We start from the raw sequence: 23,649 nt of genomic DNA, 5'->3' as shown, positions 1-23,649 counted from the left end.
AAGAATAATGTTATTACATTGAAATGTTGTGGCCCAGAGGCCCCAGAACCCAAGGAGAGACACACTAGACTTAAAGTCAAGACACCTGGTTTTAGAACTTTGAAAAATTTAGCAACTCCAGTCATTCCAATGGCCAACCACAAGTACGCAAGAATGAATCATGGTGACCATCTTATAATAGAGAGGTGATGGATGGGCTTAGAGTGCATATTCACACACACACACACACACACACACACACACACACACACACATGACATGGTGGCCAATGTGGAAATTTATTTTGCTTGCCTAGAATGTTTGTGATGGGCTTTTGTTTGTTTTATTTTCTCAAAGGAGATGGAGGAGAGGGTGGTGGGAAGGAGAGAATGCAGATCTGAAAATGAAATGAAATAAAATTAATTTTTTTTAAAAGACACTTAGTTTTGGGTCCTATGCCACTATGTCCATGTGACTTTGGACAAGTCATTGAATTTCTCTGAGCCTCTTCTTCCTCATCTGTAAAAAGAAAATAATAGTAATAGGTGCCAAGCCTGCCTCACATTGTCAGATTTGATCATGAATGTGATGGTGCTTTAGAAATTTGTAACACCCTCTACATAAATATAATTGGACCCTCTCATTGTTAGCATAGTTTACCCAATATGTTGCCATCTGTTTAAGCCCGTTCCCGAGGTCTACTTCCATCACTGTACCTCCTAAACACTCCCATCCCTTTACATGATGCTTGGTCTGCTTCAGCTAATACAATATACCACAGATTGCTAACACTAAAGTGCAGAGACTGGCATTTTTGGCTTTGATGTATTTTAATGCAGAAGGAGAAATGGGACTGGAGGTCAATAAGGTAGAGAAAGGATATACACATACTAAGCAGATGCTCTGGGTAAATCAAATTACCTGATTTCTTCTCCATTCATTTTCTGTTTACAGGGTCTTCCAGGTCCTCAGGGTGCAATTGGTCCACCAGGAGAAAAAGTATGTGTTCTGCTTCCCACTTCCCGCAATACAAAATAACGTAATGGCCATTATCAGTATGCATTTGCCCATCTGACTACTTCCCCACTACCCCATCCCATCGCCCATTACACATCTGTTCTTGCCTATGTATAGGAACATTTAATCTGTCTATGTCCAGGGCAGGAAGAGGAAAATTGCACAGTTAAGCTCTAATTCATAACATTTGCATTCGTTTTCCATCTGAAAGGCAGTATTTTGAGGGAAGTAAAACATCAGGATGTTTTCCCTCAGATATTAGCTAGGAAAAACATCGAGCCATGGAATAAGAGTAGAACCCTGGATAACAAATAGAAGTTTTTGCTTTTCTGCCTTAGGAAGGGGAATTTTCACTTTGACACAAAACATCTTCTGGGACCCACAGAAGATTATTTCTAATAGATTTTGTGGATGCATGGTTCCCATGACTTGGTGGCTTTGGAGATCCTAAGAGCTTTGAAAACTCTCCCAGATTGACCACCTCATTTTGGTGATGACATTGGTCAGTGGAAGCCAAATGCCCTGAATAAAAAACAAGGTCTGCTCAATGGGATTTCTTCATGGTGTCAGCTGGTTCTAAGTTGAGTGTTACTGCTTTTAAGGCATGCCCTTTCCTCCTCCTTTACCTTACTTGAGGCAACTTTCTGGTCATCTTCTTTCTATCTAGTTCTGAACAAAGCAAAGCATTTGGGATCCTGTTTGGTAAAAGCTTGGGTCCTGATTTTATTCATCAGACTGATGTCTTTCCATTATGGAGATTCCTTCTAATGGTCTGAATTTGAGGAGATAATAATTTAGTGGAAATCAGCATCTTTCAGTAGCATTGTCTGATTCAGACCTTTGTCAGAGTCATGATGGAGATCCTCAAAAGTCATCCTGGGATGAAGAAGGGAATGGGGGTGTTTCCACTTTCTTATATGCAGCACCAGTGAATATTAGACAAATGTGTTGCAAGTATTGACCGCAGAGTGATTTCTTGCTGATCTTTTTTTCCTTCCCCCTAGGGCCCCTTAGGTAAACCTGGGCTTCCAGGAATGCCTGGCGCAGATGGACCTCCTGTAAGTTGAGTTAAATTTATTAGAACTGAATTTGTTGAATTAAATGGAGTTAAATTGAATGCTCCTCCTCTCCCAACTCCCAACTTCCCATCCCCCAACAAAGCAGCCAACTCATTCCCAGCCAGAAGATACATTTTACAGATTCATAGGGGTGGACATTTCTGAGCTTCATTTGACTCATTCTCTTAAGTCTGTTAATAAATACACATTTGGTCTCATGCCTGATTGCACAGTAATTACTGGATTTGGGACATGCTTTTCATAATATGTTTCAATCAAAGAGTGGTGATTGCCTTGGTATGAAAGCTATTATTTATTACTGTGTGTCATTTAATTATTGGAACCTACCCTGGCATCTTTAACAACTTGTGGGGGAGGGGGAAAGGAAGAAGAAAAAAAATAATCAGCTAGGTGTGAAAGATTCTCAATGAGTAATCTGTTCTGCAGAAAGAAAGGGGGAGGGGGTGCTAAGTCCTAACAGTAATAAAGATGTATTTTTAGTTTGCAGACAATGAAGGGTGAGAGAAAGAGGCATGAATTTACAGTATTGTAAGTTCACAACTCCACTGCCAAATTGGAGATCTCCTGGAAATAATCAGTTAAACTCACAAATCTAGTCCATGGTCAAGTTGTGCAAAATATAAATAAAACATTTTATTTATATATATATATATATATACGTACACACATATATTTATATGTATATATACACACATATATATTTATATGTATATATACACACATATATATATTTATATGTATATAATAAGATATATATTTATCTTAAAAATAAGAAATTATGAAAATGAGGTAGTTGAGGGGAAACGGTATAGAGTGGGAGTAGTTTTTACTTGGTCATTCTCTCTGTAAGGGGTACCATGGGTTCTTTTGACTGTGCTCATTGTATATGGAATATTTTAGCTGTTTCAATAAAAATAATGAGTTAAATCAATTATTAAAGCTATATATATTTTATAGTTTTAATAATGCTATCAGAAGACAAACTAAATAAAAAGGTTAATTATGTTAATAATTATTTGGTATCTGATTAGAAAACAGCTCTTTGCTTTAATTTCTGTCTTAAAATTTCTGGCTTCCTAGCTCTAGCCCACAGATGGAGCCCTGACCCTAGCTAGAGGGCATTTAGTAGTACAGTGGCTAGAACACCTGGCATAGATTCAGGGAGAGCTGAGTTCAAATCCGGATTCAGTCACTAACTGTGTGACCCTGGGCAAATCACTTAATCCTGTTTGCCTCAGCTTCCTCATCTGTAAAATGAGCTGAAGAAGGAAATGGCAAACCACTCCAGTGTTTTTGCCCAGAAAACCCCAAATGGGGTCATGAAGAGTTGACCAAGACAACTAAACAACAGCAGTCCTACCCCCAGACTGATTCTGGGCACAGGCTCGATCCCATTCCATCCCTCTCCCCCTTTACCACCATCGAACTGGGCTAGTGACTAAGCCATAACCCTGGCCATAGGTTGATCTCTCAGTCTTAAAAACAAACTGCATCTTTCACTTGGACCAGACGTTTTATTGGTGCATGGTGTTGATTCCAAAGTAGGCCAAATAGTAGAATATTGATGTCTCAGGACGAATATTTCCAGTGTAGCATGGAGGTTCTTCAGTATAGATATTCATCTTATGGAGAATTAGGAAGACCATCTTTATATTCTTCAATGTAGCAGGAAAGATATACTCTTAAATATACTTAATTTTTTAAATAGCTATCCAGATGTTGAAAGAGCTGTTTTTTCATAGCTAAGTCCAATGAAGTTGTCAGTTTTGGAGAGCCCCTTATAATGCTTTTTTTTTTGAGGGCTGTGTCTCAAACTCCATGCTGTCTTCTTCAAATATAATACTTTCTGATACTCATGGAAATTCTGATGAAATACAATAAATAGTAAAAGCAAATAGCACTTTTGTGGGGAAAAAAATCTCTGACATATAGAAAAATGGTTGTTTCTTCAGAGCATTGTAGGCAACATTTTTGCTACACTTGAGTCAAAATGTCTGAGTGTATAAAACATAGTCCCTACCCCCATCCTACTGGGTTCCAGGTGCATCAGAATGACCACGTCAGTACTGACTCCTAAGTGGTTCAAGAAAGACCTGGTTGTCAGATGGTAGGTTCTGAAATAAGCAAAGCTTCCAGAAACCACTCCAGAACTACAGTTTTGGAATTCTCTCCATGCAAGCCTGATTTTTTGGAGAGAAATGAATCTGCCATATGATGACCTGAATTCCAGTCACAGCTTCTGCTAGAGCAACAGCAGGAACGCAGCATTAGACCTAGTAAAAATTTGGCTATGAGGCTATTTACTGCATCAAGATACCCTTGAAGGCACAAAGACAAGGTTTTACACTTCCTGGCTTGATTGACTTATTATTTACTCTTTAAAAAAAACTATTAGAAATGTTTTTTTAAGTACAAAAACCAAATACACAAATATTTCCCCCCCTTAAACAAATACATTAAGATAATGTTTCTCAAAGTGATGGGCCATTGGGTCTCTACCACATGACTGTATTCTACTGAGCTTTGGTTGAAGCAATATTTCTTGACAGTGAATGTTTCTCTTCTTTAGTTTTCTAAATATTGGCTGATTGAACATGAAGCCAGAATGATTAGAGTTCACTGAAAAATAGACTGTGCTGGAAAACTAGGTGCTCCCAGCCCTAAGAATGAATTGTTACATGTCTGGACTTAAAAGAGCACTGGGGGAAAAGAATATAACAATTTCAGCTAGACCTCAGTTTCCCCATTTGCAAAATATAGGACGTGGTCTATTGGATCTCTGAGGTCTCTCCTAGTTTTAAATGGAAATTCTAAGTGGGACATATATTAAATAAGGTTGTGGCCTACAGTCTCAAGATAAACTCCATACCCATGTAAGTTGAGAAAGAACTATAATCAGTACCAAGCTGAGTGATGGGAGCTGCTGATCTTAGCTCTTGTCAACAGCCTTTCATCTTGCTTTTCTTCTAGAAAATAGATATTTAAGTTTTTAGAGACAGCATAGTGACAGCCAGTCTAGGAAGCCGTGATATCTAGAGGTCAGAGGTCTGATTTTTATTTCCCAGTTCTGCCATGGACTTGATTTGTTGGGTGAAATTTTGAGCAAATTGCTATTCTTGTTTGTGCCCCAGTTTGGTCATCTGTAAAATATGTATTGGAGGGTGGTGCTATGCTAGGACCACGTTAAGTAATCCTTGCAGGATGGCTTGAGTTCTTTGGTGAAAAGAGAGAAGAGACCCACAGAGAGCATAGTTAAGGCTTTTATAAGAGAGATGAACCATGGGCAAGTAGCACTTTCCAAAGTGGTGGATGGAAGAATTCAATGCTCTTCTTTTCTGTCAACAGGGACATCCAGGCAAAGAAGGCCCTCCAGGGGAGAAAGGTGGTCAGGTGAGTATCTTTCTAAAATGCTTCAGTCTCATCTGGGACATATTTGTGCTGAAAGACCCATCTCGTAAAAGATGGTGCTCCTCTTTAGCTTCTCAGAAGACTGGGCAGGGCCAGAAGAGCAACAAAGGCAATGTTTTTTACAACCCCATCTAAGTATACATACACCAGATAGGGCAGGTCTGAGGTGATGGAACTGGGAAAAGCCAACTAGCTTGAATAATCAGTGATCCTCAAGGCTTCCAGTCTAGCTAATCTGCATCTAAGCACTGCCCAACACATGGAACCCATATTTTTTGCAGAATTTCAATTCATGACGCGAATCCCTATTCTCCTTTACGCAATATAATAATCCATGGTTTCCATAAGAAGAGGGCCTGAGTCTGTGATTTCATTGATAGAGGAGACTCCCTTCTCCGAAACTGATTATTGACTGCAGCACTGAAAGACTAAGTAATTTGCTCAGGGTGGCATAGTCTATGTGTATCAGAGGCAGAATTCAAAGCCAAGGCTTTCTGGCTCCACGGTCAGCTCTCTATCCACTATACCAGGTCTGCTTCTCATATGAGGCACTGTACTCTCATGATACTTGTGATCTATAACCTTAGTATGACCCTTCAAATAAAAAGTGGTACAAGAAGAGAGGGCAGAGGTTGAAGAGCAAAAAAAAGAAAAAATGACTTCAAGTGAAAAAGATGCGTTATTTGATAAGCTTGAGAGCTTGCTTAGTATAGCAGAAGAGATGGGACCTTTGTTATATTATTACATTTTAAAAATACTGGCAATATGACTGCTTTTGTGTTGGAAACAAACCACCCTTTACACAAAATCTTGATAATTGGTACAGTGTGGTTTTCACAGTTTCTGTTTAAGAGGGATCTCTTAGATGCATCCCCTACAAATGGCAAGGAGATGTAAAGAGGATGGCAAAGTCAGATATTCTCCAAAAGTCAACTGTCTCCCCCAGGGTGTGCAGTGATACACATCAAATAATGTAGATGCTTTTGTGGGGGTGATAGAGGAGAAAAATATCACAATTTGACTATAGTTGTTTTATGTAGGTTTCCCCTCTCCAGCCTTTACCACTTAAAGCATTTCCTTCCCTGCCCTCCAAAGACATAGTTCAAAATGAAAATCCCTGAGTGATCCAGCCTGGCTTTTCAGGAAGCAGATCCATAGTTCCACTGTGTGCCCTGTTGAGTTGGAAAGGATCCATTAGTCTCTTTTACAAGAGCTTGATCAGTTGGCTTGATCTTCACCCTTGCAAGGCCTTTCACCATCCAGCATGGAGAAATAGCACCTAATCCATGACTAAAGGCTTTCCTCTAAGTGATAATAAGCTATGTCTCTAAAATAGCAACATTATACTTAGTAACCTAGGGCATTTAAAAAAAATTATATTTTGAATACATTAGGCATTCTGCAAGTGTTGGGTAAAAGTTATAATTTTACCTGAATTATTGCTATAACCTCAGTAGGTTACTAAAAATCTTTAGTTTTAATTTTTTTAATTTTGCTTTTTGGAGGGCAATTGGGGTTGTGACTCGCCCAAGGTCACACGGCTAGTTTTTGTGTTAAGTGTCTGAGGCTGGATTTGAACTCAGGTCTTTCTTACTCCAGGGCCTGTGCTCTATTCACTGCACCACCTAGCCGCCCCAACAATCTTCTTGGATTAACCAAAGATCACCAGGAACTCTGTGGCACCCTTGAATATTTACCTGTTTCCATTGAATTAAACTTTGATGTCACTGCCTGATGTAATAATTCCAGGTCTTAGATATAAGCTCTTCCTATTCTGTAAGGTGCTGGTTGTCTCACACACTGAATGAGATTTCCACCTATTGTTTTGTCGTGGATATGGTTGAACACTGATTGATTAGGATGACAGTGTCCCTGCTGGACTGCCCACTATAGCCTTAATGTCCTGGAAATGACTAGTGTTGTCCATTCTTTTTCAGCTCTTTGCATACTTGTGGGTACTTAAGAATTTTTTGTAGTGGTTGCTGAAGTTAGGGACTCACCTGCAACCTTGCCACACAAAGGTTATGGGAGGGAAGCTACACTTTCCCCAGTTCTCTTTCCTCTTACCTAATCCATTCAGCCATTCATATGATGTCTTGGTTTATACCATAGCCATTCTCTTAGGTCTCTACTCTGCACCCTCCTGTCAAAAACTTATAGAGAGTAAAAAGGGAAGCCCTGATGAATGACACACTTGGATTGTCTTCATGTCATGCTGAACAATTCCTCCGTTTTCAAGATGGGAAATGGATAGAATTTTACCAACAGAGGTTCCATAGCTGGAAGAGAAATTTAGGAGAGGTCTGAATATATCATAAAAGGGACGAGGGAGGCTCAAACTCTGAACATAAAGAGTATTTAATAAATATCATCTGGTTCTCTCAATGGAGGGACAGCTATGCAGAGCAGGGAGACATATGTCAACAAATAGACATATGTCAACAAATGTCTTAAAACTTGGAATCTAAGGCCAAAATCCTTTGGTTATAACAAAAGTGTCTTACTCAAATACAAGGGAGTTCTTCATTAAAAACCTTTGCTGCAGAAATAAAATTTCATTGCCTTATACTCTTCACTTGATACTATTTTCTCATAAACTCACAAACCATTTGTACTTAGACCCATCATCTCTCTAGGGCCATATGCTGATCTTTAATGGGCTCATCTGAAGGAGAATTCTTCCCTTTATACTGAGTCCTCAAGTTATCCAGAGTTATGAGGGAACAGCTTGAATTTGTCATTGAAACAAAGCCTAATTATTATTTTTCCCTTTAATCTTAGGGCCCACCTGGTCCCCAGGGTCCAATTGGATATCCGGGCCCTCGAGGAGTCAAGGTAAGAACATTGCTCATAGTAAGAATTCTGTCTCTTCTTTATCTCTCTTAAAATCTCTCATTTGAGACTTTGACCTTGACTGGTTTTACAGAAATCTTTTTCATGATTAAGCCTTGCCCCAAATCCCAGATGGAAGAAGCACTGACCCAACTTTGCTATACTTGCCACACCTGGTTAGTTAACTACTCTGGAAGAATGGGAATGATTAAATAATAATAACAATAGTAATTAATGCTAGCTGACATTTATACAGCACTTAAAGATTTGTGAAGCTCTATATAAACCTTACATCATTTATGAGAAATATTCTGATGTGAATTAGGAATGGAGAGGCTAGGAATAAAAAACTAATGTGGTTGGAGTGCGAAAAATCATCAGTCAGGTTAGTCAGGCATCTGTCAACAGAATGAAGTCCTTTAGCCTTGAGCTGTTTCTATGGGTAGATACAATTTGTTAGGCCCTCCTGTCAACCTCTGAAATCCCTCTCAGGCTGTAGATCTTAGGCTCGGGTGATCAACCTGAAACCATCTCCTGGTAAAGTATGGCAAAATGTCTTTGGAGGCATTTTCACATTTAAAGAGAAAATCAGCACCTCTTGGGAAGTGTGGCCCAATCAGAGTTGTTAAGAGAGGGAGTTCACTGTGATCTGTGTCCATTTATACAAAATTGTATTTCTGCAGTTTTTAAAGGCCTCCAGAATCTTGTTAAACGAAGCCCAGAGCACCACAGCAATATCCAAACACAAGTCCTGTGGTGTTTCATTAAAGTTAACTGCATCTGTTTGGAACTGTGTAATTTAATCTAGAGCTATGCAGTTCTCTTTGGATGTTTACGTGCCCAGATCTGTGTATATGGTTGTACTCTCCAGAATTATGTGCAGGAGGGGTTTCATTCTATGAAAAAGTTGACCTAACAGGCATTTAAAAATTGTTACATACCTCATCTTCAAGGAAACAAGCTGCATTCTTCCCCCAGTGCTCATCTTTGTTTTAAAGAAAATATAGGTAGCACTTGATAAATCAAGAACAGGGTCTGAGTCAAAATAGACCTCAGATACTTACTAGCTGTGTGACCCTGGGCAAGTCACTTAACCTTAACTAGTTCCCCCCATCAAAAAAATTGGGGCTGAGATAGGGCCTGTGATTTGTTTGATATAGAAACCTTCCCAGTACAGAAACTCTGTCCACCTCCTCTGGAACTTAGAGATTTGAAGAGTTGTCTTGAGCACTGAGAAGTTATTTGCCCAGGGTCACACAGTCAGTATTTGTGAGGGCAGAACTTGAACCCAAATCTTCCTGGCTGCAAGCCCAGCTCTCTATCTACTTTGCCACATTATCTCTCAAGTCAGATTTATTTTAAAATTTTAATGTGATATTTTGTACTTTTTTCAGTACTTCCATATTCTTTGATGACCTCATCTTGTCCTCACAGTGATAGAGTGGGCAGAGATTATTGTCCCCATTTAATAGATAAGAAAACTGACGTACAAAGAGGTGAAATAGCTTTCCTGAGGGTTGTACAGCAAATCAGTGGGACTAGAACCAGAGTCTAGAATGATTCTCAATTAAGCATTCTTTCCACTATACTATATAGCTTCTCCAAAATCTTTTCTTTCCCAAAATCTTCTCCCTTAATACGGTTTAGCAAAAGGGAGTGCTGGATTTGAATGGCCTGACTCTGCTAGTTTTCTACATCTGTAACCTTGGACAAGTCACTTGACTTCCTTACCACTTAATGTCTATGAGATGAAAGGATTTGGCTTACATAAGAGCATCCAGAGCTACAAGAAACCTCAGACATTATCTAGTTTAATGCTCCATGATGTCCCTTCTCCATATTCCCCCATTTTTTTTTTTTTTGCTTTTTGGAGGGGGGAAGGCAGGGCAATTGGGGTTAAGTGACTTGCCCAAGGTCACACAGCTAGTAAGTGGTAAGTGTCTAAGGCTGGATTTGAACTCAGGTCCTCCTGACTCTTTTCACTGTGACACCTAGCCACCCAATTATTTATTTTATTTTTAACTGAAGATGCTCCAGCCTAGACCAGTTAACTGACTTGCCTAGGGGAATAAAATCACATAGCTGAGATTTGAACCCAGGCCCTCTGAGTCCCAATTCAGTATCCTTTTCACTATACACTGCTGTTCCTCAGACTTCTAAATCCTACAGTTCTGCACCGGAAGGGAAAATTAAATGCCTCCATTCCTTTCCTCCAGCACCTCTCATTGAAATGAACTGCAGCAGTAATAAAGGTGACAGATTAGCAGGAAGATGACAATGAGAGTAATATTCTGTGTGTGGTGAAAAATCCCTGGCATGAAGTTAAAACCATTTGCCGATAGCACTGTGTTGCTAATTGAATACTTCTGTATTTCTAAAGGAAGGGAGGAGGAGATATTTGCCTTAAAATTTTCATGATAAATACTTTCATCTTGTCTCTCTGATCAGCATCCTTTCCTGACATAAGCATCAAAGGGACAGTGTTTCCGTTTTTATTGCAGAGCCTGAAAGCTGAGGAATGGGGAAGGGTTCTTTCAAAAACAAAACAAAACAACAAAAAAGCATTCATCTTAGAAAGAAATGTGTTCTCAGAAAGAAAAACCCCTCTTGCATTAAGAATACAGGCAATATGCTCAGATTAACTGATTCCACGTGTGCAGGATAGAGGTGATGGCTAATGGTTATGATTAATACCATAATTAGCATCTCTAGCAGGATGATACAGGGACATTCAAGGGAGGTCTACTTATTTTTAGTCAAATGCCCATGCAGGCACTGGGGGAAATAACTTCCTTTGCCTTTCATTAATTTACAACAGCATTCTCCTGACTTATCCCTTCGTTGATTTAGAGCCTGACACCCACCTGGATTTGATCAGGGTTTGCACAATATATTCCCCTGCATCTGAAGGACTTGGCTCGTCATTAGGCTTATAGGGGCTAGTTTGGAAAAAAAAGACCTGAACAAAGATGCCTGGAACGTGGGTTCTGTTTGTAATTCTGCTACTCGCAGTGTGGTTGGCTTTAGATGACTTGTTTCTCTTCTCTGAATCTCAGTTTCCTTATATGCAAAATGTGAATGCTGAACTAAATGGTTTCTAATGTCTCTTTGAGGTTAAAGAATGAAAAATGCATGGAAAAGAAATGTTTTGGTCTGCAGGAGGCCTGTGTTCTAGACTGTGAGGAGCATCCTTGGCTATGTGATCTTGAATGAGCTACATGGATATTTGGGGCCTTAACTCTCTTCTTCCTACAAAATGAGGGGCTAGGATGATCTCTAGAGTGTTTTCCAACTCCAGCATGCTTTGGGTCCTTTTATTCACCTACAATACTGAGGATGAAATAGAACCTTAATGAATGTTTGCTTGCTTGGATATTTTTAAAAGTTACACATATTTGAGAAATGGAACTACTTTTAGGTTCTAATTCAACTTCTCTCATTTTACCAATGAGGAAACCAAGATGCAGAGAAGACAATTAACTTGTCTCGGGTCCCATGAGTTAGTGGCAAGTCTAGGATTAATAATAACTCAAGTGATTGCTAGATGGTAGATAGATAGGTGATAGATAGATAGAAGGATAGATAGATAGATAGATAGATAGATAGATAGATAGATAGATAGATAGATAGATAGATAGATAGATAGAAAGAGAGAGAGAGAGATCTAGACATAATCTAGCTCTGTCTTTAAGGTTAATAAAACCCTTTCTTTATAAACACTATCAAGTAGGTGGTAGTGCATGTATTATCATCCCAATATTACTTGTGAAGAAACTGAAGCTCAGAGGGCTTGAGTAGAACCAGAATAACAGCCAAGAAAGCTGAGATTCAAACACAGATTCCAAATATTGGTGTGACTTTCAAGGTGAGTTCTACCTATTAAAGATCAGTGAGTCTGGTGTTGAGCTCTCCCCAACATTTCAAATAGACCTTTTTCCCCCTTTTTCTGTGCTTTTTGGAGGGGGAAGGCAGGGCAGTTGGGGTTAAGTGACTTGCCCAAGGTCACACGGCTAGTTTTGTGTTAAGTATCTGAGGCCAGATTTGAACTCAGGTCCTCCTGAGTCCAGGACTGGAGCTCTATTCACTGCACCACCTAGCCTCCCTCAAATCGACTATTAAAGGGATGTCTTGTGGGAACTTAGAAAGGGAAGTGATTATTCCTAGGAGCCAGCCTAGGTTTTCTCCAGTCACGGTAGGCTAAGCACATTTCCTTTCTGGACGGTTATTTACTATACTGCTCGATTTGGGCAATCCCGTAGACAGAGTCTATCTGGCTTTCACCAGGGCACTTGGGAGACCATATAATGTATAGCGGGAAGAGTATCATGTTTGAAGTCAGAGCCCCCGGATTAAAATACAGGTTTGATCTGGATCTTCTCTTCCCTGCACCTCAATTTCCTCACTTGTAAAATGAAAGTATTGGGTTAAAGGATCTCCAAGGTCACTTCCAGTTCTAGATCTATGTTCCTATGACCCTATAGGCAACACACCCCATCCCTGTTAGTTTTACTGTACTTTACTTTCTGAAGATGATTTCTATTTGGTATAAATATCCATCCACATGCTTGCATCTCTCTGGATTAGCTCTGTGTGGTAGAGGTTAAACTCAGCCATCTCCTTACATTTAAAATTAAGCTCTATATAAGTAGTTTTGAACACAGTATTCCCATATTGCTTGAATCAGATTCAAATCCTTTATAATTCCTTCGGCAACTTTTCCTCTTAGCATCAGAGGTAATGAATCATGTCCGAGACTTACCTCTGTGTTGAACTTGATAAGAGCCCAAAGAGGTAATAAAATGTGTAAGAATCTCTCCTGTGAACTGATCTAGAGTCTTTGGTGCACAGACAAAAATACCCTTGTAGGTTCTAGTCTGTCCTTTGAATCTAAAAGAAAAATCCTTTTAAGTCCTTGTCTGTCCTCTGAATTCCAGAACCAGGTGACTAATATGGTTGGGGGAGGGGGGGAATGAGATCCCCTGGATTCCTTCACTTAGTGTATATAATAGTTGCTTTCCCCCTTGTTTACATTTTAGTTTTCTCTATTTTTGGTTCAATATCCCATTATTGGTTCATTTTGAGACAATCTACACTGGGGGACTCATTTTCCTCACCTAGAGTATCATTTGGCCTTTTCCAATAATGTTTGGAGGAGACTGTGCTATTTCTATAACAATCTTACAATACCAGGTGCAGTTCCACAGAAGACTAATGGTTCAGAAAATGGAGCATTCGACCCATATTAATATAATTAATGTCAGCCTACATTAATAACAGCCATTGCTAAGCTACCTTTGCCCCCCCCCCCCCATGGTGGCTGTGGATTGATATTAGGGCTTCATTTCCCCTTAGCGTCTCTTTGCTGTGTGTGCCATGAATCTTGGTGTCGGCCACATTTCTATTAGAGTTAATGGTTTGGGTACCTACTACAGCTTAATAGTAAACAAGGCAGCTTGGAGGGAGGAGGGGAGTGCTAGACAGCACTTGACTGTATGTCTCCTTTCCTGAGACTGGTAATAAGGGCTTCAGGATAATTACATACTTTATCCTCTGTTCAGTCCTTAGTCTCTCCCTGCCCACCCAGAGGTTGATTAAATACTGGTGTGCTTAAGGATGTCACAATTTACTGTCACTTCATCCTGTGGCCTCCACTCCCCATATGACAGGTTCACTGAATGCAGCCCTTGGTTCCTGCAGATCCAGCATCCCAGGCTTCTCACTGCCTCAGGGGAAGAAACAAGGTCACTGCCAACTTGAGACTTTTGGTTCAAGGTTTTGAGCCAAATGGGCTCAGGAAACCTCTTGCCACAAGAGGGCACTTGAAAAACCATCTTTCTTGCAGAGAGAAGTGTGGCTGTGCCAAGCCATCCACCCTGCTGTGTTTCTGTTGCAAACATTAATTTGGAGGGTGCGGTTCTGCTTTCCCTGGAGTGGAGATTCAACACAGAGGATGACTTGAGAAAGCCTTTAATACATGATCAGTTTATTTAGCTTGATGCTGCCTGGGCTGGGAAGGCAAGGTAGGAAGTCATTAGCTGTCAGGTGGCAGATTAGTGTGAAGACCAGCCATAAAATTAACATGTGCCCAGGGTCTAAGGAAATCAGGCAATGGTCCCAAGGAAAATATATATCTTCAGCTCCAGCTTGATAGTTTATTAATTCCATTCTTCATCCTCCCCCCAAATCCAATCAGGTCAGTATCTTTCCATTATACTGTACCATTTCTTAACCACCGCAGAGGCTCTCAGAGATACTCCAGTCCAACTCCCTTATTTGATAAATGGGAAAACTGAAACCTAGAGGTATAAAATACCTTGCCTAAGATCATTTATTTGTAAGTAGCCTCACAGAGACTAGACCCTAAGTGGCTAGACTCCCATCAGTGATCATGGGTTCATGTCTTTCTTTTTAAATGATGTATTAAGGTCTTAAAAAAAAATCATTGCTGTGTTCAAGTGATTCCCCCCTCCCCCTCCCCCAGTTAAACTCTTTTAGTAAATTAGTTTAAGCAAGTAAAAAAAAATCAATATATTGACCATATATGAAAATGCATGTCCCATCCCCAGCTACATAGTGCTGAACTGTAGTGAACTCCCCACTACTCCATAACAATGCCCCTTTTTTTCTGCATGATTTCAAAGTTAGTTTAGGAAAACTATATTACAGGTGACGTCAGAGAGCCTCATGTCCAAGAAAACACCTTTTCTAGAGGATAAGAATAGAATAGAGCAGGACTGTGCAGGCCTGGGCATATCTTATAGACAACTAGGAGATCAATGGATTCCCAGAACCATGGGGTTTCATTGTAAGTCTAAGATGTTTGCATTATACAATGTCTATTAATGTGTATTAAAGGATAAAATCTGTAATGTCTTCCTCTTATTTTCTGCATAGGGGGCAGATGGCATCCGTGGTTTGAAAGGCACCAAGGGTGAAAAGGTGAGTATATTTGTTGGGGGAAAGCATTTTGGCAGGCCAAGGCAAATTGTGCTGTGGTTCTGGAGATCTACCCAAGTGTTTAGATCTTTATTTAGAAGAGCATCACTGGATTTTTAGCTCTCCAGGTTTTTGAAGGGATCTGCTTTCAATCTGGGTGGATATTGTTCCTGGATAGAAAGAAGAAAAAGGAGGATGACTCTATAGTTTGCAAAGCACTCAACCTACTATTACCGTGTTTCCCCGAAAATAAGCCCTATTGAGATTGCTACTGTAGTGAAGGTGATCCCCTGCACTACACGCTACATTATGGTACCCACTGTATGCACCGCCCCCCCCCCCTGAAACGCACGCTGCTCTCCGAGCTGCATCCAATCAGAGCTGCAACAGTGAGCGCGTCATCCTGTTCTTCCCCAGTGATTTGCTTGTTGGCGCCATTGAGAGCAGTGCCGCAGAGGAGAGCTGAGGCAGGACAACATAAGCCCTCCCCTGAAAATAAGCCCTCTGGTGGTTTTCTTTCCAAAAAATTTAGTAAGACAGTGTCTTATTATCGGGGAAACACGGTATCTCATCTGAGATTGACATTGATCCCTCCTCCCCCCATCCCCTGGGGGTTAAGTGCTATGGGTATTATTGTCCTCATTTTGCAGATAAGGAAACAGAGTCACATCAAGAATGTCAGGGTTGAGAGTTGAACCCATCTTCTTGACTACAAATCCAGCTCTATGCAGTATATTTCATTCCCTCTCAAAGAAGAAAGGGTATTTATATGAATGGCTGACTGGAAGAGGCTTGAGGTGATCTGAGCGGTATTCTTTTTCCTCAGTCTGGCCCCAGAGCTTCCTGTAAAGTTCTCAGTGCCACTGGGTCAGTTTGGCAGCCATTGGAGACAGGAAGTAAGAAGCCTTTGAGTCAGACACGATACAGCACATCACTAATTTCAGGTGCTACTCAGCAATCCCATAATTTTGTTTAAAGCTAGACTCTGTGTTGTACTGATGAGAGTTCAACAACTGGCTCTCCAAGCACACATGACCCACTTTTCAGTTTAATCTGCATCATTTACATTGGCTTTATCAATTTAAGTCTCAACAAATCAATAAATTAAACCCCTGATTCATAGTGTTTGCTGATTTCTGAGGTCTAAATGCCCATACTTAAAGTATCAGCCCACCAGTTTGAGTTGTCTCCAGCATATCTTTGGTTAAACTCCTGTTTGCTGTCCTGACATCTTCAGAAATTTGAATTCTTCAGTCTACTTCACATCAGAGGGCTGGAAGGCACCTTACCAATTACTTGTCTTGTCTCACTCCCTCGTGAAGAAAAGTGAAGTGATTCACATGATCAAATGCAGCCTTAGACACTTACTAGCCATGTGACCCTGGGCAAGTCACTTAACCCTGTTTGCCTCACTTTCTTCATCTATAAAATGAGTTGGAGAAGGAAATGGCAAACCGCTCCAGTATCTTTGTCAAGAAAACCTCAAATAGGGCCACCGAGAATAGGACATGACTGAATAAGAACAAAGACAAAGTATTAGAATACTAGAATAGAATAATAGGTTTAAAGCTAGAAAGTACCTTGGATATCATTTAGTCTAGCCCCTTTACTTTATGTATTAGGAAAATGGAACAAAGAGAGAAAGAACCATATGCCCAATATTATAGTCAGTAAGTAGCAGAACTAAGATTTGAACTTAGGCCCTCTGATTTCAGCTGCAGTGACTGTTTCACTATACCCTTATGTCTCTATAGTACAATGAAAATTAAAACTCTCCTGAAGATGATTTAAGCTTTCTTGGAAGTTTTGGAACACACAGACCCCAACATATTAAAATGTAATTGGTAAATATTTCACAAAATAAATTAAAATACAATACATAGATAATATTAATATGTGATTTTCTAAGTCAGGAAGCTGGCCACAGAGATCCTTATATGAGTTAGTCTCATCTTCTCTTTGAGTTTGACACCATTACCCTAGCGTCATGGTGCTAGTAATCTGCTGAAATGCCATTGGTCGACCTCTGGATAAACCACCTTTCCTGTGTAAGTTTTGCTACGTGCATCTCATGTACCCACCATACATGCCAAGAACTGGAAAAGGCCCCATGATGCTTTGAAAGCCCCTCTCAAAAAGTGCCCCTTTAGAAATTGTTCTGTTGTTTCACTGGTCTGATTTCTAAACCTTTAACCTTCCCCTTCTTTTTCTGAAATGTATGAGATTAAATGCCCCCTTCCATGGAAGGTACTATATATAACTGGAAGCAAACTATTTAATCTCTTGGGGCACTAGGTAGCTTTTCAAAGACTATAAGTTGCAGGGGGATGGCTGGTTTCTTCATCAGGAATTCTGTAAACCAATGCAAGCATAGGTCTGGATGAATAGAAAGCCCAGCAATAATGGAAGTGCTTTATAAAGGTACCTGTTCATGTAGATTTGGATAATAAATATTTCATAGCAGACCAATTATTTATAGAGAAAAGGGAACAAGAAAGGCAACACTACACTTCTATCTTCCCCAAAATATCCCTGTTTTCTTTGGTCACCAATGGTGGATCTGCCTCAGGGAATACTGCAGTTCTTTTAAGGGGCAGGTAAGGGAACAAGCATTTTTGGACTGGCACCTCTGGTGTGAGGGCTTGTGGAACCCTTTTCAGGGCTGATCATCTACTTTTGGTGTCTACCTGGCATTTGGTTCTCACCTATGGCTCCAAGAAGCTGTAGTGTACACAGCGGCCACGCCCCAGCAAAACTGTCTTGGTACATGAGCTAAACTAGGTCGAGAGTAACTGACAAGTCTCAGACTTGTTGGTGAGTTAGGGGACTGTCTATACCCCAAGCATGTGAAGACTTCCCCCAGCAGAATGGGCAGATCAGAACACTTTGTTCTTATGGCCAGGAAGGGAGAGAAGTAGGCACTGTTGGGCCCTTAGAGTTTGGTCAGACCTGAAAGATGCCAAGGTCATCCACTGCCTCCAGGGCCATCACCAGCCATCTTGACTTTTGTCTTGCCACTGGACTCTGGAAGACAGAGTCAGTCTGATGACTTTATGCAGCTCTGCCTCACTTAAATCCAATTCAGTACGAGTCAAGATGTCACCTGTCATATCATCATGTCCTTGGTCCTCTTCGACAATGAAAGACAGACAACAACAACAGCACCTATTATGTGCCAGTGTTGTATTAAGTACTTTACAGATGTTATCCCATTTAACCCTCACAACAACCCTGCGAGGTAGGTACTATGAATGTCTCCATTTTACATTTGAGGAAACTGAGGCAAACACAGGTTAAGTAACTTGCCAAGGGTCACACAACAAGTCTGAGGCCAGACTTGAATTAGGGTCTTCCTGACTCCAGGGCTGGCATTCTACCCACAGTGCTACCTAGCTTCCTTTTGTTCAGTCGTTTCAGTCATGTCCAACTCTTTGTGACCCCATTTAGGATTTTCTTGGCCAAGATACTGGTGTGGCTTGCCATTTCCTTCTTCAGCTCACTTTATAGATGAGCAACTGAGACAATCAAGGTTAAGTGACTTGCCCAGGGTCTCACAGCTAGTAAGTATCTAAGGCCTGATTTGAACTTGTAAAGGTCGGCCCGAGGAGGCCTGACACTATTCACTTCTCCACCTAGCTTCCTCTTAAGGAACTACTTAGCCAAGTCCAAAGGTCTTTTCATGGATTTAAGTATGTATTGACAACAGAGACTGTTTTATCTTAATTTGTTTTTATTATAGACTTAACAGTTATCAATGAATATTCCAATGTTCAAGTAGCAAATAAGAGAATTGTACGACAATCTGAATTTCTGCTTCATGCAGCTTGTTTTTACGTATCCATTTATTTAATTTAACAAGATGCTAACGAAATCATCCTGTTTGTTTTTCCTCCCTTCTGTTACTTTGGTTTCCTTCTGTGTATTTCTTAATGTTTTATTAATGCTGTTTTCTTAAAAAAAAAACAACAACACTTTTTTGCCCCTTAACTCATCCCCACCCCACTAAAAGAATATTTTTGTATCATTAGCATCCAGAACAGGGTCAGGCACATAATCTTTTATTAAGTCCTTCATTCAACAAACATTTTTAACTCCTAAACAAAGGTTCTTAATACTATGAATTTTATTTCATGCATTTAAAAACGTTATTCTGAGAAGGGCTTTACCAGACCATCAAAAGGGTCCATGAAACACACAAAAAGCTTAAGACTCCCTATCCTGAATTATGTAGAGAACACTTTGCTTGCTGCTAGAAGAGATACAAAGGTTAGATGACAGTCCCTGCTTATACAGAATTAACAATTCTAAAGGGCAAAACACAAAGACAGATGACTTCTATGGACACCGTTACACCATAAGCACACAGTATGTACATATTCTGATTAATTGGTCTAAACTGAACATCGGCATTGGCACGTTTACCAGAAAGACATGTTTGTACTTATTGTTTGAAATGTACATAGCGGGTTCAGCTCTGAAAGCTTCGTTTCTGGAAGAATTATTGCCACTATCCTCTGGGCTCTATTGAAGTGGAGTGTGAAATAATTCTGGAGGGGGAAAAAATAGACTCTACAGTACTCCAGAATAATTTGTGGCTGTTACTGATAAGTTGCCAGCATTTATACAGATGTCAGAGACACGGGCCCTGGCAGGGGACATGCTGCTAGTTGGTGACAGCAGTGCCCTCATCATTTCATCGAGAATTGTGTTATTCCTTGACATATGAGCTCCCCAAGTCGGGACCTTGAACATTTACGACTTGGCTTGGTTTCACTGGCTGGGTATTTTTCTATAGGCCTCTCCTCTTAGTCCATGGTGAGTGTACAGATAGAATAGAGAATTAAAAAAGCCCTGAAATCCTCTTCCCTATAATGGGAATAAAAATGTTATGCCCAGTTTTCTATCTGTGAAAGTACGGCTACTCTCACAGCTAACTTTTTTTAGTGGTCTCCCTCCTTGACATTCCCTTGGTAGGGAATATGCAGGTCAAACTAAAAGGGAATCTAAGGTAATGCCACCTTTTATCAATAAGTAGAATTAAGGGCATCTGATATCACTTTAGAGTAGTATTACCATCTTCCATATTCTCAAGGAGTTCCTAACTGCAAAGCATAGGGGAAAAATGCATAGATAGATACATATAGATATGTGTCTTTATTTATATTTGTTTATATACAATAGATATAGAAATAAAGAAATACATATACATATGTGTGTATGTATGTTTATATTTATATATATACATTAGAGATACATATAGATAGATGTATTGTGTATATTTATATTTGTATATATACAAAACATGTGTGTATGTGTGTGTGTGTGTATACACCCAACACTTATATTTCACTCCAGGTTAGCAGATTCCTTAGGTTGGTGTCATCAGAAAGCTGTTAGTAGAAATGAAACAAAAACATGACCATCCTGGTCCTTCTATGAAATATTTTAAAACAGGTAGTTGATGGATTCAGGGTCCATAATGAAACATGTTTGGGTAGGGATTGCATTAACTTTGAATTTATATGAGTAGAATACAATCATCTATTCTAGCAAATTAGAAAGCAACCACATTGTACATCCTTACATATATATTTTTTTTCCTTTCCCATTATTCAGGGTGAAGATGGCTTTCCTGGATTTAAAGGTGACATGGGCATTAAGGGAGATCGAGTGAGTATTCAGTGTCTGTAATGTCTTCTTTTCTGCAGTTGGGAGAGTTTAGAAGTATAGTCTTTATGTATGTAGCTGAAAAATCCTAGTACCATTTTTGGGATAAGGAAGAATGATAGAACGCCAGAGCAGAAAGGAACCTTCAATAGAGTGAAACCATCACTCCAACTCCCATCATTATATAGAAGAAGAAAAATGCACAATGCATCCGTCCAACTTGGTGGCAGAGTTTGTACTAGAACCAGGTCTCCTGGCTCCCAGTGCCCTTTACATCATTCCAGGCCAGTGTTACTTCACATGCCGAGTCCTTGAATCCATAGCAACTGTTTTCCAGGACTTGCAAATATCCTTGTGTTCTGTCATTCTCTGTTGGGAAATGAGGGAAAGAAGTTGTAACAACCCACCTTGCTTTTGTAATGAATATTTCAGTTCTGCTACAGACGAAGACAAGCTTTTCTGAGGGAAGATAGGGTTCAGTGGCCCGCACACACACAAACAACACAGAGCCACCAGCCTGTGCTCTAATATATATGAGGAGAGGGTAATGCAAATGAACCAGAACCAGCCTGTGCTCTAATATATATGAGGAGAGGGTAATGCAAATGAACCAGAAAGCCGTCTCAAGTCACATTCATATCTGGAGCAGCACAGGGCAAGCCGCCCTGGCACTAGAGCTTTGAAGTCTCACTAACAACCTCAGAATGAATGGAACACTGGCAAAAAGGGAAAGGAAAGGAAAAAGGGAAGGGAAGGGAAGGGAAGGGAAAAAGGAAAGGGAAGGAAGGAAGGAAAGAAAGAAGGAAGGAAGAAAAAATAAATTTCTCTAAGATTGCTGGCAGTCACAGTAGCTATAGAGCATGCTTATATGGAAATATGTTAGCTGAGGTGATTTTCTCTTCCTGCCACTGTAATTATTCCCCCACAAAGTAATGTCCCAGGAGGTTTTTTTCAAGAGATAGTTCAGTGAAGAAGTAGCTTTTTAATCTGTTTTACCTCAGCCTGACAGGCAATAGACAAATACTCTATAGCTATATGTACACACACACACGTGTGTGTGTATTTAAATGGGGCTAGCTAAATAAAGGGATCTATATCTCATATTAAATAATTATATCCTTGATACACAAACTGGAAGTAGGATAGTCATTCTGGAACTTTCTTCAGAGGTCATGGTCTCTGAATTCTACATTGGTTCTCATCCTTATAATCCCTTGCAGCTACATATGTACATATCAACCTGGCACAAAAAAAATCTGATATGTTCTTCCCTTTTGAAGATTAAGTGCATCTATTTGGAACACAGGTTGAAAGCACCCTGCTCTGAAAGAGATTGTAAAAAATACATACAAAGGAAAGGACCGACTCTTATTTACAGTTAACAAAGTTCTTTATTTGGGCTTTGGATATTTTATTTTGAGCATGAATGTGGAAATAGAAAAGGCCTGCTTTGGGATAATGGGTTATTGAAACTCCTGTAGGACCCAAGAAATCTTGAATAAGTAAGTCGTTGGCTTTTTTCCCATGCCATATGCTTTGTTGTTGTAGTTTGTGAGTTTGGGGTTGTTGTTTTTTTTGCAGCTGTTTTACAGCTGCCTTAATAAAAAAAAATCTCAGGGGAGGTCCCATTAACAGGCAGACCATTTCTAACCATTTTCTAAGGATGAGCCTGGATTGTTCACACCTTATGGAATTTCCAAGCAAGAAAGTAGTTCCTTCCCATATTCCCTTGCCAGAGGTTACTTGGAAGATTCTGAAGTATTTCTGAAAGAGTGAATTGAGCACAGCCATTGTGAACACAAGTTATTTTAGCTAAGAGGTACTAGATTTAGAGTAGATAATTGAGGTGTAAGATCCCACAGCCTGAGGAAAATAGCAACTCAACCTCCATGCTATGATGAGTCCAACATAGCTGGCTGAATGCAGGCCTATAATTTACCACACAATAGCTCCACTTTGCCTAGAACAGTAGAAACCTGTCATCTGCTCCATTGAGGCAGGAGGCGAGCCAGAGTGTTATTTTCCATGAGGTGCTCAATAGTTCTTATCTCCTATTTCAGATACTGAACAAGCCAGGGGCAGGGGGAGATGGGATGTTTTATGTGGGAGAAAAGGGGCTGAGGAAGGAAAAATCTTTTTTTCCGTGCCATCCCCACCTTTGATCTTTTTTGTTTGTTTTAATCATAGGGTGAGATTGGGCCACCTGGACCTAGAGGAGAAGATGGCCCAGAAGGCCCAAAAGGTCGTGGTGGTCCTAATGGTGACCCCGGACCCCTTGGTCCTGCTGGAGAAAAGGTAAATCTTAGTTGGGAGGGGATGGTAAGGATGGGGGGAGTCTTTATTTTTGTCCCAGTTTGAGCTCAGGAAGACTTGGGGACACTGCTGTATTAGACAAGTTCCTCCTTGACTCTCTACTTATATCTTCTTCTAAGTATTGTTTGCTATGGATCAAACTAGCATTTAAACCTAGCTGTTGTTTCTTGATTCAGATTCCTTTTCCACACATTTCTTAATTTTCTCTCTCCATTACATTCTGAACTTTGGGGGACTGACTGATTCATTTCTGAGGCTGTCTCTGAGCACTTTAGTTTAGGCCCCTTGTCCCCCATCGTGGATTATTGCATAGGCCTTATAATTAACCTTCCTACCTCCATTCTCTTGTGACTATACGCCATTAGCCATGCCGCTTCCAAAGTGATTTATCTTAGGCACAGGTCTGATACTTTCCTGA

The 23,649-nt window shown here is 40.1% G+C and overlaps 1 protein-coding gene across 2 annotated transcripts in view; it reads left to right on the top strand.

The window, feature by feature from the left end:
- The window catches only part of COL5A1 (collagen type V alpha 1 chain), a 315,926-nt gene that overhangs the window by 209,992 nt on the left and 82,285 nt on the right, over positions 1 to 23,649 (top strand). For both annotated transcript variants that reach the window (XM_069069226.1, XM_069069225.1), the window contains exons 24-30: positions 934 to 978; positions 2,001 to 2,054; positions 5,421 to 5,465; positions 8,265 to 8,318; positions 15,210 to 15,254; positions 20,868 to 20,921; positions 23,106 to 23,213. In XM_069069226.1, coding sequence (XP_068925327.1) covers positions 934 to 978; positions 2,001 to 2,054; positions 5,421 to 5,465; positions 8,265 to 8,318; positions 15,210 to 15,254; positions 20,868 to 20,921; positions 23,106 to 23,213 — 405 coding nt within the window. The remainder of the gene's footprint in view (positions 1 to 933; positions 979 to 2,000; positions 2,055 to 5,420; positions 5,466 to 8,264; positions 8,319 to 15,209; positions 15,255 to 20,867; positions 20,922 to 23,105; positions 23,214 to 23,649) is intronic.

Source organism: Petaurus breviceps, unplaced genomic scaffold (assembly GCF_028583685.1).
Source record: "Petaurus breviceps papuanus isolate PSGF00001 unplaced genomic scaffold, PetGlider_PUasm1.0 90779, whole genome shotgun sequence".
Lineage (NCBI taxonomy): Eukaryota > Metazoa > Chordata > Mammalia > Diprotodontia > Petauridae > Petaurus > Petaurus breviceps.
This window is presented reverse-complemented; position numbering and strand designations above follow the sequence as displayed.